Source organism: Caretta caretta, chromosome 21 (assembly GCF_965140235.1).
Source record: "Caretta caretta isolate rCarCar2 chromosome 21, rCarCar1.hap1, whole genome shotgun sequence".
Classification (NCBI taxonomy): Eukaryota; Metazoa; Chordata; order Testudines; family Cheloniidae; genus Caretta; species Caretta caretta.
Window position 1 is genome coordinate 9,080,354 of NC_134226.1, and position 23,138 is coordinate 9,103,491.

The 23,138-nt window shown below is 40.2% G+C and overlaps 1 protein-coding gene across 6 annotated transcripts in view; it reads left to right on the forward strand.

Annotated features, from left to right (window-relative positions):
• USP49 (ubiquitin specific peptidase 49) overlaps positions 1 to 23,138 on the forward strand; it is a 57,871-nt gene that overhangs the window by 21,524 nt on the left and 13,209 nt on the right. For 2 of the 6 annotated variants that reach the window (XM_048826295.2, XM_075122017.1), the window contains exons 2-5: positions 7,697 to 7,928; positions 8,046 to 8,173; positions 19,259 to 19,404; positions 20,759 to 22,169. In XM_048826295.2, coding sequence (XP_048682252.1) covers positions 20,787 to 22,169 — 1,383 coding nt within the window. In that variant the 5' untranslated portion in view covers positions 7,697 to 7,928; positions 8,046 to 8,173; positions 19,259 to 19,404; positions 20,759 to 20,786. The remainder of the gene's footprint in view (positions 1 to 7,696; positions 7,929 to 8,045; positions 8,174 to 19,258; positions 19,405 to 20,758; positions 22,170 to 23,138) is intronic. The other 4 variants (XM_048826293.2, XM_075122015.1, XM_048826296.2 and 1 more) reach the window with 2 other exon arrangements.

Below are 23,138 nucleotides of genomic sequence, written 5' to 3' on the forward strand. Positions count from 1 at the left end.
ATGTCTGCTTAATCCTTGACTTCTTTGCTGAGTCCCCTACTGGCAGTTGTGGTTTTGTAAAGTGGAAATTTGTCCACTAGGAAGCACACTGAGAATTATTTAATTTTATATGTTTGCTATTTAATATAAACAGTATTTCTATTAATATAAAATAAAAATCTATTTCAGGTTGGCAGCTGACGGGTTTTCTCAGTAGAAAGGAACCATTAACTTATTATTAAATGTGAGTGCCAGGTCTTCAAGCTTCATGGAATTAGATGGTCATTATGTTTTTCGGCAGATTGTAAGGGATAATAAAAGCAGACGAGTGAAAAGTAGCAGGTTGTGCTGGCTAGCCTTTTAACTCTGGGGAGAATAGTGAAGGTTGTTTATGTGTAGAAAAATTTATTCTTGCTTTCCTAATGACAGGTTTCAGAGGAACAGCCGTGTTAGTCTGTATTCGCAAAAAGAAAAGGAGTACTTGTGGCACCTTAGAGACTAACCAATTTATTTGAGCATGAGCTTTCGTGAGCTACAGCTCACTTCATCAGATGTTTACTGTGGAAACTGCAGCAGACTTTATATACACACAGAGAATATGAAACAATACCTCCTCCCACCCCACTGTCCTGCTGGTAACACCATCACAGGGGACACCATCACAGGGCCTAATAACATCAGCCACACTATCAGAGGCTCGTTCACCTGCACATCCACCAATGTGATATATGCCATCATGTGCCAGCAATGCCCCTCTGCCATGTACATTGGTCAAACTGGACAGTCTCTACGTAAAAGAATAAATGGACACAAATCAGATGTCAAGAATTATAACATTCATAAACCAGTCGGAGAACACTTCAGTCTCTCTGGTCACGCAATCACAGACATGAAGGTCGCTATCTTAAAACAAAAAAACTTCAAATCCAGACTCCAGCGAGAAACTGCTGAATTGGAATTCATTTGCAAATTGGATACTATTAATTTAGGCTTAAATAGAGACTGGGAGTGGCTAAGTCATTATGCAAGGTAGCCTGTTTCTTCTTGTTTTTTCCTACCCCCCCCCCCAGATGTTCTGGTTTAACTTGGATTTAAACTTGGAGAGTGGTCAGTTTAGATGAGCTATTACCAGCAGGAGAGTGAGTTTGTGTGTGTATGGGGGTGGGGGGGATGTGAGAAAACCTTGATCTATGCAGGAAATAGCCCGACTTGATTATGTAAAGAGTTGTCACTTTGGATGGGCTAGCACCAGCAGGAGAGTGAATTTGTGTGGGGGGTGGAGGGTGAGAAAACCTGGATTTGTGCTGGAAATGGCCCACCTGTTGATCACTTTAGATAAGCTATTACCAGCAGGACAGTGGGGTGGGAGGAGGTATTGTTTCATATTCTCTGTGTGTATATAAAGTCTGCTGCAGTTTCCACGGTAAACATCTGATGAAGTGAGCTGTAGCTCACGAAAGCTCATGCTCAAATAAATTGGTTAGTCTCTAAGGTGCCACAAGTACTCCTTTTCTTTTTGCTTTCCTAATGTTGTTCAGGATTTGAGGAATATGGTTTCATTTTTTTGAGGGTGGGGGCGAGAGTTCTAAGGTTGAAAATGGTATTAAGTGTTTCAAGAGAGAGGAGCTTGGGTAAAATTGTGGTATGCCTTTGCTTTTTAAAAAAAACACCACTTTTTGGACACAAATCAGATGTCAAGAATTATAACATTCAAAAGCCAGTCGGAGAACACTTCAATCTCTTTGGTCACTGAACTACAGACCTGAAAGTTGCAATTCTTCAACAAAAATACTTCAAAAACAGACTCCAATGAGAGACTGCTGAATTGGAATTAATTTGCAAACTAGATACAATTAACTTAGGCTTGAATAGAGACTGGGAGTGGATGGGTCATTACACAAAGTAAAACTATTTCCCCTTGTTTATTCCGTCCCCCTACCCCCCACTGTTCCTCAGACGTTCTTGTCAACTGCTGGAAATGGCCCACCTTGATGATCACTACAAAAGGTTTCCCCCACCCCCTGCTCCCCTGCTGGTAATAGCTCACCTTACGTGATCACTCTTGTTACAGTGTATGGTAACACCCATTGTTTCATGTTCTGTATGTGTATTAATCTCCCCACTGTATTTTCCACTGAATGCATTAGATGAAGTGAGCTGTAGCTCACGAAAGCTTATGCTCAAATAAATTTGTTAGTCTCTAAGGTGCCACAAGTCCTCCTTTTCTTTTTGAGGATACAGACTAACACGGCTGCTACTCTGAAACCTAACAACTTTTTGAGCATGTCATTTATTTGAGCTTTGGAGAGGTTGAGATTTAAAGTCACTAAACATTTAATTTAGTCATTTATTTTGTGAAAATACAATGAATAGGAAATACTAAAAATTGTTCAGCTAAGCTTTAAAGAACTATAAGTTGTAATACAGATGCAGAAGTGATTTAGTCGAGGAGGTAAATCTATGTCCTCCTGCCAGTCATGGGTTAATCTGTAATCAGACCAAGATTGTAAGGAGGTCTGTTTATTTTAATTAGTTAAGAATTACAAGTACACCATGAACTGAATATCTGTCTCACAATTTTATTTTGAGAAAATATGGCATTCATGATGAAATAAAGAATGAAAATAACTGGCAACTATTTTTTTAAAAGGGCAGGCTGAAAATATGAAACTGTAATACTCTGCTTTTCACCTTGTTTTTTTTTGTATACGCCAAGATTTGCTCATATATTTCGTTTTTCTCCCTGGGTAGTAGGTTGAAGGAAACCTAATACATGAGTTTGGAGTAATAGGGAAGAAAGAGCACATTTAGTGGGTGAGAAAATTTTTCTTTGGGTACGGTATACACTCAGAAATGTGTTTAGTGAAACCCTTTCCCCGTGGTGCTGCCTTATGAACAGCTGCTTGTTGATGGTGGGACTGTGACATCACAATCAAATAACCTCTTTGCCTTTCCTCCTCTTATTTCTTCTCCAGTTTACCAGTCACCTGATGACAAATTAACTGAGTCGGTGAGCTCTAAACCTCTGACTGAGATCATCTGTTAAAATGACAGACACTACAGAATCAGATCTCAACTGATTTTAAATTGTTCAAGGAGACCAATTGCCTGTGGTGTCATATCCGAGACAAAGCTCTCAAACCCCGCCTTCTGCCTATAGAATCACAAATATCTAGGTGTATTATTGAGGGGGATTGTGTATTTCTCAGAGACATCTGGTATAAGCCTTCAGAGAGGATTCCAGCCAGGCTAAGATGGACCCATAGTATGCAAGCTAGGAAAACCCTATTGTCAGGCAGTCTGGAACAACAACAGGTCTGAACAAGCGAAATTGTATTACTTTCTGCCTACCAGAAAATCTGCTGATAGGGATGCAAAAATTCTTTGTGCGTTGGCTGTCCAGCCTGCCAGACCTGAGGTTTAGAATGAAAGCTGGCCTGCTGCCTCAGTTTCCTTGTAAATACCACTGAGAAGCAATTGCATTTTATTTTACATTTTGGGACAGTGCGAGTAAGCCATATACATTCTCGCCTAAGTGGGGCACAATGGGTGAACAGAGCAAAAGGAGGAATTTAGCGAAGTGCCAGGCAAATCTCTGTTTTTCTACTTTTTTATGTTAATTAGAAAACTGTGGAGGGGCCTTGGGTCAGGCATAGCGGTAGGTTCACCCAGGATTTTTAAGTGCAGGTCAGATCAGATCAGAAGCCTCCCCTAGAGTGAGGAGATGTACAAAATCCATATAATATAGTTTTTTACAAGCTTTATACAAATAATAATACATGGGGATGGTGATGATTTAACTGGGAATTGATGATTTAACTGGGAATTGGTCCTGCTTTGAGCAGGGGGTTGGACTAGATGACCTTCTGGGGTCCCTTCCAACCCTGATATTCTATGATTCTATGATGGAGAAAACATTTTGAAATCCAGGTTGTCCTTGGACAAGTTGTCTCAGTCATTTTCCTGTCATTTTCTTTTCCTTCATTTGGCACTTAACAGTATTTCTTTTTATAAACTCTTAGAGGATGTAAAAGAAGCCCGTGTTTTGATTTTTTTTTTTCCTCTGAGAGGTTTAAAAGAGAAATACCATTATTTATTGGTAAGTGAAGCAAAAAAAGATGGAAAAACGACTTAGATTACTGAGGATTTCTATTCTTTTGTTTTAATCTCTAATATGTCTCAAACAACATGTACTGAAGAAGCCTTTGAAACCCATTTCTGTTTAAGTACACCAAAATGTGACTCAGAAATCCTTTACATATATCTAATACTGTAACTAAGTCTAATATGGATTGCTGGTTATTCATTGGTTTCAGAGTAACAGCCGTGTTAGTCTGTATTCGCAAAAAGAAAAGGAGTACTTGTGGCACCTTAGAGACTAACCAATTTATTTGAGCATGAGCTTTCGTGAGCTACAGCTCACTTCATCGGATGAATATGAAGTGAGCTGTAGCTCACGAAAGCTCATGCTCAAATAAATTGGTTAGTCTCTAAGGTGCCACAAGTACTCCTTTTCTTTTTGGTTATTCATTGTGGCTGTGAAAACAATGAAACCACAATCTGATAGTTTGTGATGGGGCATGTTGTTGTTATGTATTATTATTTTAAAATAACGTGAGTTGTTGGTCCTGGCATGCTTATTTGGGTTATTAACTGACTGTTTATTTTATATGTTGTGTCAGCTGTGATGTTATTTAGGAGATTAGTTAATAGTTTTTAAGATTTTGCCAAGATGAATGTGAATTAAAATGAAGGAGGAAAAGCAGAAGAAAACTGGCCATAATTTACCAAATCCTCACTGTCTAGTATAATTCATCTTTTGTGTCTGTTGTGAGGAGATTCTTGAAGAGAATGTTGGCCTGCTTGTATGTATGAGGGCTGTTAAATTGAACCAGTTGAATGTGTGATCAGCACTGAGCGAATTCTCTGTGATCTAGCTATAAAACATACTTCTGAGACGTTTGTTTCTTATAACTCTTACATATACATATTTTAATACTACAGTAGGAAGTAATTATCTGTTATAACCGTTATTAAGGGATGAGTTAAGACACTTTCTGCAGTAGATCAAAACGTGTTGCATTCAAAGTTGTTCTTGTTGTCTTTAAAGTGTTTCCAGTACTGGAAAATAGTTCAGTCATCCTGTTAATGAATATTATTGACAAAACAGCCAGAGAGATTCTGTTCAAATTATTCTTAGAAAAAGTGCCTGTGAAATCCAGAAGTATTTTTAACATAATGTCTGAGCTATGAGAATTAACTTCAGCTTTGAATGTATGCTTTACACAGCAGATGATAGAAAATGCAATCATTGATCTCTACATATGTATATATTTAAAAATCTATCTTCCATCTTTAAGATGTTGGTTTCTGCATTCTTAAAACATCTGTATATTTTCTGTTGAAATATAGTAGGCCGTGTTTAAAAAGTGCAGAGTATCAAGGAAAATGGCACATTGCAGAAATACAACATGGCTCATTTTGTTTAATTTCTGCAGCACTTTACTATTTGTAAGGCTTTTTGTTCACCAGGATTTGTATCAAGAATTTAGATCCTGACCTTGTAAACACTTAGGGACATTCTTAATTTTATCAAACTCATATATTTGTAGGATTGGGGCATTAGTAAATGCAGAAGGAGGCAGAAAGTTATCTCTTTCAGTCTGTACCCTGAAAGTTTGGAGAATGTGGGAAAGTAAAAACTGGGGGGCAGATCTTTAGCTGATGTAAATTGGCATAGTTCCACTGACTTTTCTTTAGTTCAGTGACACGAATTTACACAACATGATGTTCTGGCCCTGTCTGTTTTGGTAGTTACAATTTTGGTGTGTAAGGGAAGAAAATGTGTAGACAACTTAAAGCTCTTAGGGGTAGGGACTGTCTTTTTGTTCTGTGTTTGGACAGCACCTACTACAATGGGGTCCTGGGCCATGACTGGGGTCTTCTACATGTTACAATAATACAAACTACAATTATTAAAGAATGGTGCGGTTTCTACACTGGGGGGCTTCTCGAGAAACCTTGTTTGTGAATCAGGATCTGTGATGATGTTGGCATAGGTTATGGAAATAGAAAACACTGAATTTATACATTCTAAAACCTGGTTGCTGTTATTTTGAGAGCCGCAATTATTTCTTTGTATTGTACAGCTAGATTTAAAACAAAAAAATATTCTAACTCAAAGCACTTTTCCATATCAGATTTTGGTCATTTATCTCTTTTGAAGTCACTCAAGGTTTATACAGGGTAACTAATAGCAGAATTTTGTGCCTTGACTTTTCGCTTTTAATCCCAATGATGGAGATTATAGGAAACAAGTGAAATGTTTGTATTTAATACTTACTAAGTATATCTGTGTATACATTTCACACATGCAGACTACTCTGACATGATTCTCAACTTGATGTTGATTTAAAAAACAAAACACCTTAGAAGCCTATTAAAATTAATGGAAAAGGTTTTATTTATGTGAGTAAAAAACAGTTATAAATTCTAAACTGCCATAAAATGAGAATTACACAGCATTCCAATAATTCAATATAACATCCACGGTTGATGCTCAGTTAACTTAAGCATTTTCAAGGACCTTCAGAACCTGTAATGGTGGTTTTTCACATTTTATACTTTCTTGGTAACCCTGTTAAAACAAAACAAAGGTACTGGTTCACTCCACGATCATATAGCATTGGGGAAACCCAGTTTCTCAACAGCCATTCTCAAAGTTGGTGAGTTCAAAGTTTGATCATCCCATTAAAATGTAGCTATTTTGTGAGCAAATCTTTATTAATTTTTTACTCATCCACTACTTAGGTAAAAGTCAATGGGAGCTTGACTGAATAAGGACCTCCAAATTTGACTGTCAGTGTGTTAAGTATTTGAAACAGAAAATATTATTTTTAGGGTGAATCAAAATTTTGAGCCAGTGAACCTTGAGGAGGAGTCCCTTTCTAAACAAACTTCTAGACTTGTTTGATCTTTTCACTGCATTGAAAGTTGCTTCCCAAAGCTCTGTAATTTGAGGCTCTTATATAGAGAAAAATTACCTAGCTCATTAGTTCGAGTCAGAATAATTACTTGAAGGTTTAACAGGTTGTAACGATCAAAACCTTGCTTAGCAGCCAGAGTTCTACCTCATGGCTCACCGGGTTCAACAGTCTTTGAGTTAAATGAAAAATAGAAAGTTAATATGGAGGCTGTGATACGAACACAATAAAACCCGCATGAAATTCAAAAGTAAGGCTGATTTGTAAGGTTGAATTTTCTGTTAGTTTTCTTACAAAAGTAATATTTGTATGTAATGTGGTATAGAGAAGGATAGTTACTTTTTCCTTCACAGAATGGTAGAAAATGGTAGAAAACTAATTAGAAGATTTGTAATATTGAGTCTGAGCACAAAAAATCAGACTGTATCCATGACCCTTTCCTCTCATAATAGAGTTGTGTATGCATGATAGAATGTTGTGTTGTGGTTTTTGTTTCCTCCCCCAAATCCCTCGTAGGGTAGTTACTGCAGATGTGGTAGAAGGGAGGAGTTAAAGTGGAGATATGAACCTGGCATTTTGTTATGAAGGGGTGACATGCATGATGAGCCTGATAACTGGTATGAGTGCGTTTGGTAGCAGTGAGCCACTTGCTTTAAGAGTCCAGCCTTATGGATCTTTGAGTCTTACCTAGAAAGTAAGCTCCAACAGAGCTGATGAATGCATTTATCTTGAAGGGTCACAGTCTCAGAGAGAGGCATCCCTCGAGATAGCCAGGTTCCAGCCTATTAAAGGCCTAGAAGATCTGAAAGGTGGTGATTTCTCCAGCAAAAGAAAGGAGCAGGGACAAGTCTGCAGTTTGATCTTCAGATTTGGGAAGAAATTCAGCTCTGTTGTAAACAATAAATGGGAGTTGTGCCTATATCTATTTGGCTCTGTCTCTACTACAACAAGAAGCAGCATGGAGAAGTAAGTCATCTAAAAATAATTTAACAGCCTCATAAGGTAATATCATGAGTAGTTTCTGCCATGAAAAAAAAGGGCCGCAATGACCTAGCCATATCACGTTCTTTCTCTTCCCCACAGGAAGTTGGCATGGATTGCTGTTGGTTTTATTGGCCCATCCTCTGACTGATCAGACTTGGAACTCTTCGGTCCCTCTGGTATTCTCCAGATCCTAATGGACAGTTGAGTTAGACTCCAGCTATGGCAAAGTGAGTTAATCAGATATTCAATCAGCTAAAAGACCAGGCTCATTTTTGCACGAATTTCTTCTCTAAAATGGAAGAGCAGTCTAGTTAATATTTAGTTCCAGGGACAATTCCAGGGCCACCTCCACCTTTTGGTACCTACATTTATTTCTCTACCTTCCAAAACCATTTTTAATCCCAGTTTTGCATTATGAAAGGAGATGTGTATGATTGAGTACAGATCGTAGGCTCTTTAAGCTAAAGAACTTAATTAAAAAGTTCAGAAGTTGATCCTGAACTAGTGGTAACATTTTGCATGGCCCTAAAGAAGATCTGAGTTCGATTTCAGGTCTGAATGTCCCTCTTGGAAGGTGTTCTGCAAGAGCAGTACATTCAGGCCTCATTGACGCTAGAAAGGGTTGTTGATATAGCAATACTGGCAAGCCCTCCTAGTGGAAACGCATCTTATACCAGCAAAATTGTTCTTTTGCTGGCATAGCTGATACCAGTTCGTGGAACAAAGTAAGCTTTTTTGGAAAACAGACTTTTTTGCCAGTATAACTGCATCTACACTGGAGCTTTTGCCATTTTGTCAGTTGGGGGTGGGGCGGGGGTGTTATTTTGTTCACACTCCTAATCACTATAGTTACGCTTGCAAAACTTTTAAGTGTAGAGACTTCAATGTGCATTTTCATTACGTTAACAGCAACTTTTGGCTAACTGGGCAGCACTGATGGGCTCCAGTGGGGATTTAAAGAAGGTGTGGAGAAAATCTTTGGGACTCTAAGGCCTGGTCTATACTGGGGCGGGCGGTCATCTAAGTTACGCTACTTTCTTAGAAGTCAACGTACTTAGATCCGGTGTCTTCACTGCAGTAAGTCAATGGCTGACGCTCTCCTGTTGACTCCGCCTGCACACCTCACCCTGGTGGAGTACCGGAGTGCGCTCGGTGGTAGATTTTTCACATCTAGACTAGATGTGATAAATCGACCCTCACTGGATCGCTGCCCGTCGATCCAGCAGGTAATGTAGACCATCCCTAAGGGATGAAGAGGCCCCCCTGTGTATGGTGTCTAGGAGCCTGAAATTAAATGAGGATTCAGGTCCTGACTGCAGTCATGATATACTTTTTCCTTATTCAGGAGGCTGTTGATAAGCTAGCTGACAAGCGGGGGAAAGTCAGGCTGGTATTTCGCATGGCCACAAATATTTTAAATCTGTAATTTCAGCATCAAAAACTCATAAAGTCAACCGAGCAGTGTCATAGCCATGGGGAAAAGGACTATAATCCTGGTGAAGAGGATTCAGCCACACAGGGAATCTCTTAAAGAGTAACAGATGCCTTGTGGAAAACCCTGATAACAATTACCCTTCAGAATAATTCTTCCTGTGTAACATGTCTTCTGGGATTTTTTTCTTCCCTCTGTAGTGATCTTGAACAAAAAAACAGGATCTTTGTTTTAAGCATTCATCTGCTCCTGCTGCTGTTTCCCTACAGGAGCAGATCAATTCTTAAATATCCTGTTTTAATGCAAATATTCCTGTCTGTAAAGGAAATAAGAGAAATACATAATTTTTGTTGAGACCATTTTATGTATCATAAGATGTCAGAGTCTTTCTTTGAAAAATGGACATAGCTCTAAAAGGGTGTCTGGAACAATAGAGATTGGTTAGCAGAGGGACAGCAATGCAAAATGTGGTGTGCTCAGCCTTTAAGAGGGCTATATTGAAATGGGTTTGAGAGCTAAAGGAATCCCCCTTTTCTGTTTGCCTTTGTGTGATTATTTTCAACCCATAAACTGTCAGCTAAGTTCCTGGTGGATATCAACTTTGGCCCATAAGATAGCAGCTGTTTCAGCAGGAAAAGATGTGTTATGATATTGTACACTTAGAAGACAAGGTTTCAAACGTAAACATTTATGAGCTTGTGTTTTAGAGGTGTGACCTTTTGTTCCATGAAGACACAAGGATTTTTTTAAAGCTCCAAATTTATTCTAGCATAACAAAAACAGTTAGAATTGTGTAGTGCCTTCCTCATGTATAAAATAATTTCAAAGACAGCAATCCTTTTCTTAAAGTACTCTCAGCTTCCAGAGTCTAAGGAAAAAAAGAGATGCTTTTCATTTTTGTCCCTCATCCGACGCGACACAATCTGCTAAAAGCTTTCTATGGCTCATAAGCCTGTCATTTGCCTAAAGGGGCACACAGGTCATATTTTTACTAAAGTGGAAATTATGAGACTGGGGGTGGGGGGGCTTTTTAACTGAATTCAGCCCTTTTTGAGTCTGTATAGTTCCTAGAATCTTATGACTTAATAATTTGTCTGGTGCTGTAATATACATATACACTACCTGCATGAAATGAGTTAACAGTCAATTAGCTGCACACCTGAAGAATGGAAGTTGAGAGTGAGGAAGAGGAGGTAAATGTGTTTGGTCACTTACCTTTTAGTCCCTCAAAATCTGGTGGACTTTTCCGCCCTGGTTGTAGGTTCACAGGGTCTCAGTATCTCTGAGAATCTCTGTTCATATTTCTGAATGGAATCAGAATGATTATTTAGGAGGCTCAGCAGTGGAAGTTATTTATCTTGTCAGTGTGAGGCAGGTTTTATCTCTATATCTCCATCCATCCTTCTCAAAAATATCTGCACTTTTCAGGGCAGGAGCACTATTCCCAGTGTCCAGCTGTGCCTTTTCAGATAGAATTTGAGTCCATCCTTAGAGCCTTACTATGTCCCTTTCTTTATTGGAATAACTGTGGGTTTGGGGGTTTTTTTAGACTCAGTTTAATATTGATTTGTAATTGAATGAAAAGCACCCAGAATTCCAGTACCACCCACAGCCCCTTCACTTTTAGCTTCTTTCATCCTGGTTTGTATGAATGGCGAAATTCTACAGAGGCCATATTACTAACCTGAAATTCTCAGGTGGAAGTCAAATTAAATAGGATTTTTCTTTTAACATTTCCACACTTCCCTCCTCCCCCATTTTGCAATGGCCACCTTTATTTGAAAATTCTAAGATACCAGCTTTCAGCCCAGAGCAAATTTTTACAGCACAATATGAACTCCCAGAAATTGTTTAACACTAACATGGTTATAATGCACTCCTTTGAGTTAATAAAATAGAGCTCGTTGTGGAAGTTGGCATTAAGGTTGAGTTTTAGTTCATCGCTCTTGTGTTTATGGTTCCAAACTTAAGCTGACTCTTGAAAGCAGAAAGATGTGCATTAGGCCCTGAGATTTGCTAAAGTGTTTTGTACATTGAAATACAGAGGTAAGATAACACTTGCATGAGTTTGTTGCAACTCAGAAAGAATAAACAGAGAGCACTAGTCATCTTGAGGGCCTCTTTGTGTGTGTTATTAGCAAAGTATGTTTCAGAATTGAGCAAGTACTAGGGGTTTGAGTTTTATTTACCAGACTTCTTTGGTGTGTTTCTACTCTGAGTTACAGCAGCTATTTAATTATCTGGTCTGATTGCCCTTCCCCTTTCAAAGATGCAATATATTCACAATCTTCTGATGCTTTTGCTAATGTTTTTTCTTTTCTTTTCCTTTCTTTTTATTTTTTATTTCTTTGGCAGTTGTATTAATTTGCCTCCAGGCCATTTACTTGGGAATTTGTCATCTTGAATAGAGAGAATCCAGCAATCATTGAACATAGAGCAGACAGCTTTTGAGAAAATATGCTTTAGGTACAGACTAAAAAATTGCTAAGACTGTTACTACTTGTTAGAGATGGGATTTGAAAGCTTACGAATAGCAAGTAAGAGTCTAACTAGGAGAATGGATTTCTGTGCCAAGTGACTAGTCCATGGAGAAAGAAAAGCTGAAAAAAGTGCTTGGTTTTTAACTGAGCAGCCACGTACTGTGAGTCAGCAGATGATTCTGGTGGCCAGTACACCAGTAATTTCAGCAAGATGGATCATAGTGTCTGAACAGAGAGTAGGTGATACTAGCACTAGTTTGTTTGTCTGGTATGGATAGCACTCCCTTCTACTGAATGGAATGTTAGATTTACTTAACTGTTTATTAGTTTGTAATAGTCTCACTCCTCTAATGGCTTGAGAACAAAATAGAGGCTATAAATTCTCCTGTGCTGACTGCTGTGAGGAACTTTCCTTTAGAGGTTTGTGACTTTTTGGAGCAGGTTACTAGTTCTTTCCCCTTCCTCCATGTATGCAGCTAGCTGATGACCCTGTCTCTATTCCTGTGGCCACAGATTGTTACAGAGGAAGGGAGTGTGTTGCTCCTTACTTTGTCTAAATTAACCAATCATACATCTCATTTCTGTCCCCCAAACCCCTGTACCTGACTGACTATGAACCAGGTAGATGGCTTTTTTTTTTTTTAAAGCTCATGTCCATCCCTACTTGTCCAGAAGAACAGGTCAGACCAATGTCAGAGTAATGAGGATTGCAGAAATGAGAACACACCTAACAGTAATCCCGTGGTGTATTCTTGTTCATGCAGTTAAGTTACACTTGGACATTAGGGGGTGCAAGTAAGTTTAAGGCTGGAGGAGAAACAAATGAAGCAGAATTGTATTGCCCAAAGTATAGTACTAAAAATAAATATAAATTAGTGCAATAGAAAAGTCTAATTTGCTATAAATACCAACAAGTGAACTGCACGCATGAACACACGCAAATGCCTTAAGCACAATAATTCACTAAAGAAAACAGTCTAGATCAATTTCACTTGTAAAATGACTAACAGAAACACCATCTCAGAGAGCCTGGCGCTTTTAGGAAACACCCTCCTGCAGTATTTTCCTATGAATAATGAAATAAAACCAAGCAGTCCGGTCAGCAGAGCTAAAACAATAAGAATATATTGGCTCACTTTCCTTCAAGAAAAGAAACATGTTACTCTATTGCATTTTACAGGAGGCTATCACAAAACTCATCCTTCCTGCTCTGTTTCATTTCCTTTGCAGCAGCAAACAAACAGAATGGGTATGCTTCTCAGTTTGCCAATTACCATTTTAACTGTGAGACGTTTGATAGCTACATGCCCAGTTTTGACAGAATGATGGATTCAGACGTTCAGTATCCATGTACAGTCATAGACGCTCGGCCATTGTATGTGATCCTTGCAAAAGGATTGGTTGAACAATCAGCACACAATTTTAGACACGTTTCTCTCTTTTCTCCCTATTGTCAGCTCCAGTTTGAGAACTTCTGAATGTACGCAGCAGAGGGAAAATTCTGCCGTATAAGACTAAGACTGCATGTTTGAAAAGTAGGCTCCAGTATCAAAGTAAAGGGACAAATTAAAAAAATTTCCATCAGAATTTTAAAATTAGCTGGCCTAATTAGACTCAAATTGAGCCTTGTTTTTCTGTTGTTGGTAGGATTCAAACATGTATCCCCTCCCCGCATTTATTTAAAACAAAAACAAAAAAAACCCTTAAGTTAGTATTAATGTAACTCCAGCTCACAGTAGACAGGTGTCTACAACAGCAAAGCTGCCACTGCTCTTTTTTCCTCTTGCCAGTTTCAGTAGGTGGACTAAATCAATGAAAGGGCCATTGAGGGTGAACTTTCCTCCCACCATTAAAGGTGATCTCCAGGTTGTGGATGAGGGACTTTGGTAGGTTGGTGTAGAGGAACCTTGCTGCTCCCTGCTCAGTACCTTTCCCATGAATAAATGGAGAACTTTCAGTTTCCAGGGCTGTCAGTCCAACACTCCTCATCATTGCTGAATGTTTCTCTCACACACATAAGTTAAAAACAAAACTGTGGCCGTTGCCAAATCTTTATAGATTTCTTCAATCTGTTTCCAAATATGTGACACAAACAGGAAAGGTACAATACAAAGGATAATAATATATCCACATGTTCATTTATAAACACGTCTTACATCTAGTCGCTGAAAAATACTTCTCAGATAGTCAGTAAATACTGTTAGAGCAAAACATGGCTAAATGGCTTCATGTTTTTGTATGCTTTAGTGTTACGAGTTAAAGAAACTTTGTTCATTTCCTGCCCTAAATGACCACAAAACATTGCTGTCATGTTCTACCCAGAGGTTGGTGTATTTCAGTGGTGGGTGAAGTTTGTTTTGTCCTTTTAAAAATGCATGAGCAATATCCTGCTCACTCTACATTAACTGTCCATGCTAGTAAGCATTATGGACTGGACAATAAAGGTGAGATCCTTCCCTCTGCTCTCGCCCTTTACAGTGGAGTAGTGTGGTAGGAGTCCCTTGGTGCAGGCACTGTGGAAGACAGCTATAAGGCAGCCTCACACAGAACCTCTCACAAGCCCCAGCCTGGAGGGTGGATTGTTGGGGGTGAGACACAACACTCAGTGCTACAGCACTGGGGAGGTAAGGAAGCCCAGGAAGGCTTCTGTAACTTAGATGGGCCACAAGCTTAGGGTGTGTGCTCTCCAAGCCCTGGGACAGCTCAGGGTTAGTATAGAGCAGGGGTGAGCAGACTACAGCCTGGGGGCTGCATCCAGCCCTTCAGACATTTTAATCAGGCCCTTGAGCTCCTGCCGAGGAGCAGGGTCTAGGGCTTGCCCCGCCCCAGCTCTCCAACTGGGGAGCAGGGTCGGGGGCTTGCCCCACTCAGTGCGTACCGTGGCTCCCAGAAGCAGCAGCATGTTCCCCCCCCTCCTCCGGCTCCTATGCGTAGGGGCAGCCAAGGGGCTCCGCATGCTGTCCCCACCCTAAGCACCACCCCCTCAGCTCCCATTGGTGCAGGGGTGGCACCTGTGACAGGGCAGCATGCAAAGCTGCCTGGCCATGCCTCCACATAGGAGCCTGAGGGGGGACATGCCGCTGCTTCTGGGAGCTGCATGAGGTAAGCGCCGCACGGAGACTGCACCCCTGACCTCCTCCCATGCCCACACCCTCACCCTCAGCCCTGATCCCCCTCCTGCCCTCCAAACCCCTTGGTCCCAGCCCGGTGCACCCTCCTTCATCCCAAACCCTCATCCCCAGCCCCATCCCAGAGTTCGCACCCCCAGCCAGAGCCCTCACTCCCCCCTCTCCCGCACCCCTGCCCTAGCCCAGAGCCCACTTCCACACACTGAACTCCTCATTTCTGGCCCTGCCACAGAGCCCACACCCCCAGCCAGAGCCCTCAACCCCTCCCGCACCCCAACCCCAATTTCGTGAGCATACATGGCCCGTCATACAATTTCCATACCCATATGTGGCCCTTGGGCTAAAAAGTTTGCCCACCCCTGGTATAGAGCGACTGAAAAAGTGGCTTAAAGCCACCTTAGCCCCTTTTTCCCTGGGACTGTGGGTTTTGTGCTATGCTTCTTAGAGATGCAGCAGAGAATTTCACTCCAGGTAAATTACGGGGTTAGGAGGACCCATGTAAGTAAGGAAAGTGGGATTTGGCACCAGTTTTAAGCACTATGGGATCCTTGTAGATTATAGTTGCTCAAAAACAGTTCATGGAACCCTTGCTGGTGGTCCACCAGAGAGCTGGCTAGTTGAATGGTGCTGGCTTTTTCTTTATTTCCATCTTTTAATGTATTTTTTAGCTGTATTTTAATGAAGTTTAGCACTTCCCCTAGTATCATATCTCCATCCAGAGCAATCACTGCTTTTCAGCTATTCATGAGGCAGGAAAATAGCCCAAGCAGTCAGTAACTGGCAGAGGAGGTATCTCTCTGAGATAGTGTTTGTTAAAATGAGATCCACAGCATGGAAAAGTTTGAGATGTCCCATGCTAGATAAAAGGTGCCCATAAAACTAAGTTACTGTAATCTCAACAAAAAAGAGCTAACTCGCTTTTTGTTCTAAGTGGTTAAGAAAACATGCTAGGATGTTAACTTTCTGGTATTAAAACAGTCATTATTCAGTTTATACTAGGCCTACTTATTCAACCATATGACTTAATGTCTGATGAAGTGAGCTGTAGCTCACGAAAGCTCATGCTCAAATAAATTGGTTAGTCTCTAAGGTGCCACAAGTACTCCTTTTCTTTTTGCGAATACAGACTAACACGGCTGTTCCTCTGAAACCTGTTTGAGAGTTGTGACATTTTAAATTACTTCAGCTCTCTACAGGCTTTGCAATAAGATTAATTATTTTTCCCTGGAACTGTTTGCATCTTCCAGTTTTCTTCTCTTTTTTGTGTTCCTTTCGCTCTGCTCTTTATTTTTCCCCATTACTTTGGTCCATGTTGACTTCATCCTCTCCTCTGAAGTAGGAAGTAGCTGGCAGTTGTTTGTAATAGTTGCATAAAAACAGAGACGGGCTGACCTCTGTCTTCAGTTGGGTGCATACAGCTCTTGCTAACTTCATTAATGAGAGTTACCTGCATGTGTCTGCAAAAAGAAAAGGAGTACTTGTGGCACCTTAGAGACTAACCAATTTATTTGAGCATGAGCTTTCGTGAGCATGAGCTCAGCTGTAGCTCACGAAAGCTCATGCTCAAATAAATTGGTTAGTCTCTAAGGTGCCACAAGTACTCCTTTTCTTTTTGCGAATACAGACTAACACGGCTGTTACTCTGAAACCTGCATGTGTCTGTGGGCGAGAACAGGAGCCCCAGACATTGGTGGGTCCCTTCATTACACTTGTTGCTGAGAAACTCATACTTTGAGAACTCAGACCTCAGGAGGAGCATGGCTAACATGAGTCAATAATTCATGATCTGCTCTGAAGAAGGGATTCGACTGCTTCTAGGAAGCAGTTGAAGCTCAGATTATAGTATCTGGCAAGTCTAAATTGCTTTTGGAGATGGGGAGGGCATGTTTAGTGAGCAATGCAGACTTTTCAGACACCCCAGCTGGCTATGCAGACTGCTTTTTAGTTTTGACATGAAAACCAATGTGGTGGAAGAGGGAAAGATTTCATTTGGTAACAGACGCTGAAGGAGGAGTAAACCTGAAAGATGATGTATGTTTAAGTAGTTTTGAGTAAATAAAAACTGTTCCTTTGTTGTCACTTCCAGAGCAGTTACATATAATTGGTATATGCTCCTGGGCCTGCACTCGCAAGAAAATGTGCTATATAAGGAGAAAGGAGGTTGTAATATTACATGCAAAGTTGAGAATATCTGTGTGCTGTGAATAACTGCATCTAGCTCTCCAAATGCCTATTTTGCTAAGTGACCACGATTTTAAAAGAATAAAATTATTTTAATAGCAGGAAATCTTACTAGTCCACACAGTAAAAATAAAAGAAACTGTCAAATGCATCCGATGAAGCTCACGAAAGCTTATGCTCAAATAAATTTGTTAGTCTCTAAGGTGCCACAAGTCCTCCTTTTCTTTTTGCGGATACAGACTAACACGGCTGCTACTCTGAAATCTGTCAAAGGCCTTGTAATGCAAACACGGACAGCATGTTTTTATTGTTAAACACTATAGTATGATGCTGTATCTTATTCGTGGCTACATTTTTTGTTTTGTTTTGTTTTTGTTTAAAACCAACCATCTACTGGGATTTCTTGGTTTCTTGGAAAATTGGGGTAATTTTTAAGCCTTTTAAGAATACTGTCTTTTTGAAACCAGTGAAGGAAGCACTTCACTGCTGTTTATAATAAGAAATTCTAGACACTGTTTGAAACAAATTTATTTTGGTAGTAAGGAGCAGTTCTGGGCACCTTTGTGAGGCTTAAGGGTTAAATTCCCAACACTGTCGCATATGGCAGTGAGCAGAATTGCAGATGTTGATGATGCAACATAATTAGTATTCTTTTATGTAAATGAAGGTTGTCAATGTTACCATAGTGTCTACTTTCTTTCGAGCTGGAATCAATGCCACTTAGTCTCACCAAGACTAGACCGGATTATTCCACAATTTTCAGACAAGATTTGAGAGGGAACAGAAGGAAGGAAAGAAAGACAGAAAGAGAAATAAGTGGTGGTGGTGGTAGTGGTGGGGAACAGTTTGAACTTATTTATAAATAGACCATTCCCATTCTTTGTTTTTCATTTTATTTCTGAAAGTGCCTTACCAGTTATTTGGCATGTGGGAATGAACTAGTGAAGCCCAAGTAAAAGGCACAGTTAAATCCAGAGCTGTTTTAAACAGCCAGTGAAAAAAAAAAGTTACTCTGATGTTTAAGTATCTCTGTTGCAGAGACATACAAATTCTAAAGATGCCACTTGTATTGCTGTTTTCAAATAGAGGAGAACAAAAGATGGAGTGGAAAAGGTTTAACTTCCTCTGAAATCTTCCATCCTTAATATGGTGGTGCTAATAGTAAAGTTTAATTTAAACTTGCATAATAAATTTAAGAGACTCTAAGGCGTATTTTCATGGAGTTGTCAAATGTGCAGTCTGCATACTATTTGTAGTTGGCTGTTACAGTGCTCATCTTAAATGTCCTGGAAAGTATGCTATTTCCTTAGTTGCATTTCAACTGTATTCCCCATAAAATAGCATTCCGAATTTTGAAATAAGGCTTTCTGCATGCCAGTTCTGTAACTGTGTTTTGAATGGTCTGTAACCATGTTGTGTATATTGCTAGTCTCGCTGGATATTATTACTTTGTGTTGTATTGAGGTACTGTGATTACACAATGTGTGTCTGAGGTGAGATCGACTTTTCTTCATTATTACAATAAATAACAACCCTCTTTCTGTCTTAATCTTTCCTCCTCCATTATGGATAGAATGCATTTCACAATCTCCCGCACCCCCCCTCTTTTTCCCATTACGCTTGTTTTATTTTAATATCATCTACATTTGACAACTCTCCATTTATACATTTTTATTGTGAAAAACATATAGGAAACAGAGAGTTTTTCCTGCTGCATAGCCAAAATTAAAGTGGTCACAAGAGGTGTATAAGTTTGCTTAGTTTTCCTGTTGAGATTTTACTATGCCCTATGGTAGGTTATCCACTATGAAAAACTTTTGAAGAAGAGGCTATGTGTGTGATCAGCAGATTTATTGATGATCAGAAAAATGAAATTCTGGAGTACCCTTTTCCATTTGACATTTTGTCACAATCGAGTATTTGGGTTATTAGATGCATTAATGTCATGACTTCCAGCTAATTCTGTTCCTTGTTATGAATACATTCTCTGCGGTAGCTCTTCCCATTGAGGGGATTAATCATGTTCTAAAGCAGCCCTACTATGTTGTTTTTAGTTTGTTTACATGTATCACAGGAATATTCTCTTTCTAGGGCTTTGAAGCTGTGCTGCTTTGTGATGAAGACCTAAGTAGTAATTAAATTCCTGAAGAACTGCCAAGTCTCCTATTGGCTGAAATGGGGATGTTCCAGGCTCTGGTCATTGAGTTGCGAAAAAAAGAATGTTTAAAGATGACACAGTGAGTAGTGAATTGTTTGTATGTATGTATGTATGCATGTATCTGTCTGACACGTCTTCATCCCAATTTTTCTCCATTTGTGTCCGATCACTGACTGGATTATACAAAAGAAACCATTTTACTAGCATGAAGAACTCTCTGTCGTTATGTTATTTGTAGAACATAACTGAATCATTTATAAAACATATGGATGTAGAAGACACAACTGGAAGCGTGTGGTTCTTTAGTATTCCAGTATCCCTGCTTTGTACTTTATTGAAAAATAGAGTAATTTGGTTGTCTTTTCTTTTGTGTGCAGACATACTCAATTGTGCATTATGTCAGAATGCACAAGTGAAAAATCCTGGAATGTATTTTCTACCTGCAGTTTCTGTGCAAGGCTGTAATATGCAAACAACTTTTTAAAAACAAATATATTGGCCTTAGTTTAGAAGTATAGAGGCAAATCTTTAGCTGATGTAAATTGTTGTAGCCCCATTGAAGTCAATACTGCTATGACAGTTGCACCAGCTGAAGATTTATCCAATGGTTTTTGTAGGGTGAGTCTGTGACTCATATTGCTTGCAAGTCTTCCTTTAAATTAAAGGTTTGCTGAGGAGAATTCAGTGAAAGAGCCAAAAACCAAACCCATATCTGCTCAAATACAATCACAGACACATGTTGCCATAATATGACTGCATAAACTACGTGAGACCTATAAATGCGATGGTTGCATTTCATTTTTTTGTCATGGCTGAATTTTTATATTCAACTTTAGTGAAATATTTGAAACTCTTGCTCCTGCACCGTGCCCAACTCAGAAAAAAAAGTATTACATGGTGGAAAATGAGAGACTTCAAGAGACCAATAGTGTGACATAGCGCCTTTACCTTTCAGGTTTCATTTCAAATATAGTCCAGTTTGGTCATGACAATTATCTGGCATCTGTGTGGCTTTTATGAAAAAAGTTTTGTAATCTCCATCAAGTTCCTAGTGGACAGGTATGTCTGTCACAAAAACATCTTCACTATTGGCCTTAAAATGGTCCATCTTAAGAGCGCAGGCTCACTAAGGCGTGTCGTCAGCTTGCAGAGGCACTACCTGGGCTGTTGGCAGTAGGTGGATAGTCAGCTTCATTCTTTGGAGTTTGTCAACCCAGTGTCTTTCACTGATACTAAAAATAGCTTTTAAAAATTGCTACCAGAGGTATTTCAGTCTGTGAAAGGAAATACTGTAATTGGAGCTGGCAAGACGTGACACGTCTGTCTTTTTAGGTCTTTTTTTTTTTTTTTTTATATATATATATCTTTACAAAAGAGACATGACTTTAAATTTGTCCTGTGGCTCTAAAATCCTTCTCCTTTTGTCTTGCAAGGGTACAGCAGTGGAGCCTTCTGTAAGACATGGATAGATGCAAACATGTCGGGCGGCTACGACTCGCCCAGGACCATTCTATCCTGAATCCCCAGAAGTGGCACTGCAAAGACTGCGACACCACGGAGTCTATATGGGCTTGTCTGAAATGCTCCCACGTGGCCTGTGGAAGGTACATTGAGGAACATGCACTTAAACACTTTGAAGAGACCAAGCATCCCTTGGCTATGGAAGTTAATGATCTGTATGTGTTTTGTTACCTTTGTGAAGACTATGTCTTGAATGATAATCCTGAGGGTGATTTGAAATTGTTAAGAAGCTCTCTCTCTGCTATTAGAAGTCAGAAGCATGATCCATCAGCGAGAAGTGGGAGGACATTGCGATCAATGGCTTTGGGGGAGGAGGTGTATAGCCATCAAAGGACCCCTCAAGGACAGCCTCAGATGCTCACTGCTCTCTGGCACAGGCGCCAATCTTTGCTAGCAAAAGCACTGCGGACCTGGTTTGATAAGAGTTCCAGAGGCCGGCTAAAACTAGAACAAAAGAAACAAATGGAGGAACTGGAGAGAAAGAAGGAAGCAGCCAGGCAGAGGCGGCAAGAGATGAAACGGAGACTTTTGGAGGAACTGGCAAACACTCCTCCTAGAAAGAGTGCGAGACTTCTGTCTCACGTTCACAGAGAGAATTTGATTCCAAGGAAGTTTAGAGAGATGGCAGCAAGTTCCCCTACCTCAAGGCGAGTGCAGAGCAGCAGATTCAGACAGTTTTATTCCATCCGGCGTAAACCCCTAATGACTCCTGGTGTGACTGGCTTAAGGAATCTGGGAAACACATGCTACATGAACTCAATCCTTCAAGTGCTTAGTCACCTCCAGAAGTTCAGAGAATGTTTTTTGACACTTGACCTCTGTGAAACTGAAGAACTCTTAGCCAAAACCGTGAATGGAAAGTCTAGAATGTCTGGCAAGTTGGCAAATGGATCTGCTGCTAATGAGTTGGGGAGGAATGATAAAATGGGGTCATATGGCAGGCAAAGCTTGCCAGCTGGCTTAAATGGTGGGTCCTCAATAAGCAGGAGTTTAGAACTAATACAGCCCAAGGAACCGAGTTCAAAGCACATTTCTCTCTGTCATGAACTGCACACCCTCTTCAGAGTCATGTGGTCTGGGAAGTGGGCATTAGTGTCTCCATTTGCCATGCTGCACTCCGTGTGGAGTTTGATTCCAGCATTTCGAGGTTATGATCAGCAGGACGCTCAGGAATTTCTCTGTGAGCTGTTGGACAAAGTGCAGCAGGAGCTGGAGTCGGAAGGAACGAAGCGCAGGATCCTCATCCCTTTCTCACAGAGGAAGCTCACCAAGCAAGTCCTGAAGGTGGTGAACACCATTTTTCATGGGCAGCTGCTCAGTCAGGTATGCACATAGCTCATCACTGAAACCAGCTGCTGCTTTCAGTGCCAGGGAGCAGAGGTTCTGTTTTCTGTGGAACCACTGGATATTCAACAGGGCTTAGGTAGGTGACCCTAATGAAGATGGAATTCATTGCAGCACTGTATTAGAGCTGTTAGGGATCTGTTGGCATTTCCAGCATATCATAGAATATCAGGGTTGGAAGAGACCTCAGGAGGTCTAGTCCAACCCCCTGCTCAAAGCAGGACCAATCCCCAATTTTTGCCCCAGATCCCAAATGGCCCCCTCAAGGATTGAACTCACAACCCTGGGTTTAGCAGGCCAATGCTCAAACCACTGAGCTATCCCTCCCCTCATATAACCCACATCTAAAGGTATCAGAATTTAGCTATATTTTATCACTTTAAAATGACAAATGCACACAGGGTAGACAAGGCCTCAGCCCTAGTGCAAGTTGGTTTTTGTTTTACACAATGTCTTTATACTTAATTTGGCTTTTTTGTTTTGTTTCTGTGCTCAAAAGAGTGGGAGGGGAGTTGTGGGGAGAGGGCCAGAGAATCCAGTCTTAGTGTCTCAAAAAGAATAAAGTTTGTTTTAAAATGAATATTTGCAGGCATTTTGAGACTGATCCTGAGAGGTGCTGAGCACCCATAACTCTTGTTGATTTCTGTGAGAGTTGCAAGTGCTCTGCATCTCTCAATATCTGGTCCTTTGTGGATGTATTTTCCCCTTGAGTATCTCACGTTACTCCCCAAGGGTCTGATAATAAGAGCTGCTGTGTGTCTTTGCAAGCCCTCAATTACCATTGATGTCAAAGGGCCCTGAAGGTGTTTAGCACTTTGCAAGAGACACTTTGCAGGATTGGGCCATAAAAATGAACACATGACACTATTATTGTTACTACCATTTTTTTTCCCCAGTGCTGGTTATCTTGAATTAGCATTAATAGAAACTATTTGCATATTAAAGGAG